The sequence below is a fragment of the Ursus americanus genome, chromosome 5 (assembly GCF_024610735.1).
Source record: "Ursus americanus isolate L20-20 chromosome 5, mUrsAme1.1.p, whole genome shotgun sequence".
Taxonomy (NCBI): Eukaryota; Metazoa; Chordata; class Mammalia; order Carnivora; family Ursidae; genus Ursus; species Ursus americanus.
Window position 1 is genome coordinate 82,242,681 of NC_142131.1, and position 2,188 is coordinate 82,244,868.

General features: G+C 38.7%; 1 protein-coding gene across 1 annotated transcript; it reads right to left on the reverse strand.

Moving 5' to 3' along the window:
* Nucleotides 1-869: 869 nt before the first annotated feature.
* On the reverse strand, nt 870-1,838 carry LOC123780146 (olfactory receptor 2AJ1-like). The gene has a single exon (XM_045778931.1). The coding sequence runs from the start codon at nt 1,836-1,838 to the stop codon at nt 870-872; it is 969 nt and encodes a 322-aa protein (XP_045634887.1).
* Nucleotides 1,839-2,188: the final 350 nt, after the last annotated feature.

The window sequence follows — 2,188 nt, forward strand, 5'->3', positions numbered from 1 at the left end:
GGCCTTTATTATATTGAGGTTGATTCCTTCTAGTCCTAGTTTGTTGAGTGTTTTTATCATGATAGCTTGTTAAATTCTGTCAAATGATTTTTTTCTACATCCACTGAGGTATTCATGTAATCACCCCCTTATTCTGTGGTGTATCATGTAGATTGATATTTATATATTGAACCATCCCTATGTTCAGGGGAAATCTCACTTGATCAAATTGTATAATTCTCTTAATGTGATATTGAATTTAGTTTGCTAGAATTTGTGGAGGTAACATTGGTCCTCTTTCCTTTTTTTTTTCTTTTTCCCCAAAGAAAACTGAAAATTTGCTGAGGCCAAGAGAAAGGAGGCAGGTTTACTCTTTGTTCCTCATGAAAAAAAAATAGTGACTACCGGGTTGCAGGTGTGTGAGCTTTTGGCAACCTGAAAGCTGACTTTCATAATTCAAGGGAGATCAGATTATTTTAATGCCATAACAGTTGAATCCTGTTGTTAGAAGTTATGTTTCCTCAGCCAACCCTGAAATTCTGAATTCTCTCATTGTTCTTAGGAGCAGCTCATACCTTCTTATTCATAAGTATGTTTAGGCAGATGAGTACATTTGTCACTTGGGTACATATGAGCAAAAATGATTCTCTGTGTTATCTAGAAAAACACTGCAATTTCAGGATTTTTTTGTTGGAAGAATTTGATCTTTGGGTGGTTTTCAGAGGACATCAATAAGTTATTTTATATTTCACTTTATTTTTTTAATTTTCACACAATAAAGGCATTGAAACAAATGACCTCTCATATATCCATGATTCTCATAACCAAAATTGTCATGTCCTAAAGTCTCTTAAAACAATTCAAAGAAATGTGCTAACATATGATTATAATTAGGTATGGCAACCTAGGTGGCTTTTCACCTTTTTCAGGAAGCATCTACTGATCACTATACTCTTCATAGCTGCTATGACATCCTTGTTTCTCAGGCTATAGATGAGGGGGTTGAGCATAGGGGTAAGAATGGCATTAAACATAAAGAGGGACTGGTTTATTTTGGGGGTTTTAGAAGATCCTGGCCTCATGTAGACTAATATGGCAGGGCCAAAGTAGAGAGTGACCACACAGAGGTGGGAGAAACATGTGCCCAAGGCCTTGTTCTTGCCATCAGGGGAGTTCATGCGAAGGACAGCAAGGAATATGTGGATGTAGGAAGCCAATATAAGACTCAGAGGGATGAGGACCACCAGAAAGCTTGAGACCACCACTGACTTCACATAGGCTGAAATGTCCTCACAGGTGAGCTTCAGGAGTGCCATGACCTCACACAAGAAGTGTGGGATCTCTCGAGGATGACAGATTGGTAAGTGCATGACATAGGCTGTATGAACTAGGGAAGTTATTGCCCCTCCTACCCAGGACCCAATGACCATCTGTTTACAGATGGTATGGCTCATCAAGACTGAGTAACGCAGTGGATTGCAGATGGCAATGTAGCGGTCATAGGACATAAAGGTCAGCAGAAGGCACTCAGAAATTCCCAAGGTTAAGCTGAATAAGATCTGGGCTCCACAGCCTATCTTTGATATGGTTCTTTTCCCTGAGAAGAAGTTTGTGACCATTTTGGGGACAGTAGTTGAGATTAAGGCCACGTCAATAAGGGAGAGCTGGCTGAGCAGGAAGTACATAGGAGAGTGGAGTCGAGAATCCAGCCAGATGAGGAGAATGAGAACAAAATTGCCCATTATAGCCATAAGGTAGACCAGAAGAATGAGGCAGATAAGGATCACAAGGTGGCTAAGCTCAGGCCAGAGCCCCAAGAGAATAAAATCGTTGGTGACTGTATTATTATTTCTCTCCATGGCTGAACCTCATCACCCAGAAAACAATGTTAAGAACACTACTCCATCCAATGTGTTATTGTACATCTGGTCTAATGTTCTTACTTCCAGGAGTCCTCTGAATATGTTCATGCTCACTTCATTCCTTGTTGCTATCTCTTTAGTATTATAAATAACTTCTTGACATATCAAATTTTCATTAATTATATCTCATGAATTTCTCAATAAACTACTATTTACACACTGTAGCTACTGTTACAAACTGTAATCACTAACAGTAACCAAATAAGAACACAGGTATATTTAATGTCATATCAACTAAAAGCTAATCAACTTGATGAAAATGTATCATGTGTATTTCTTAAAGCTCT

Coding starts and splice junctions, on each gene's coding strand:
- LOC123780146 (XM_045778931.1), bottom strand. CDS start 1,838: ATGGAGAGAAATAATAATACAGTCACCAACGATTTTATTCTCTTGGGG.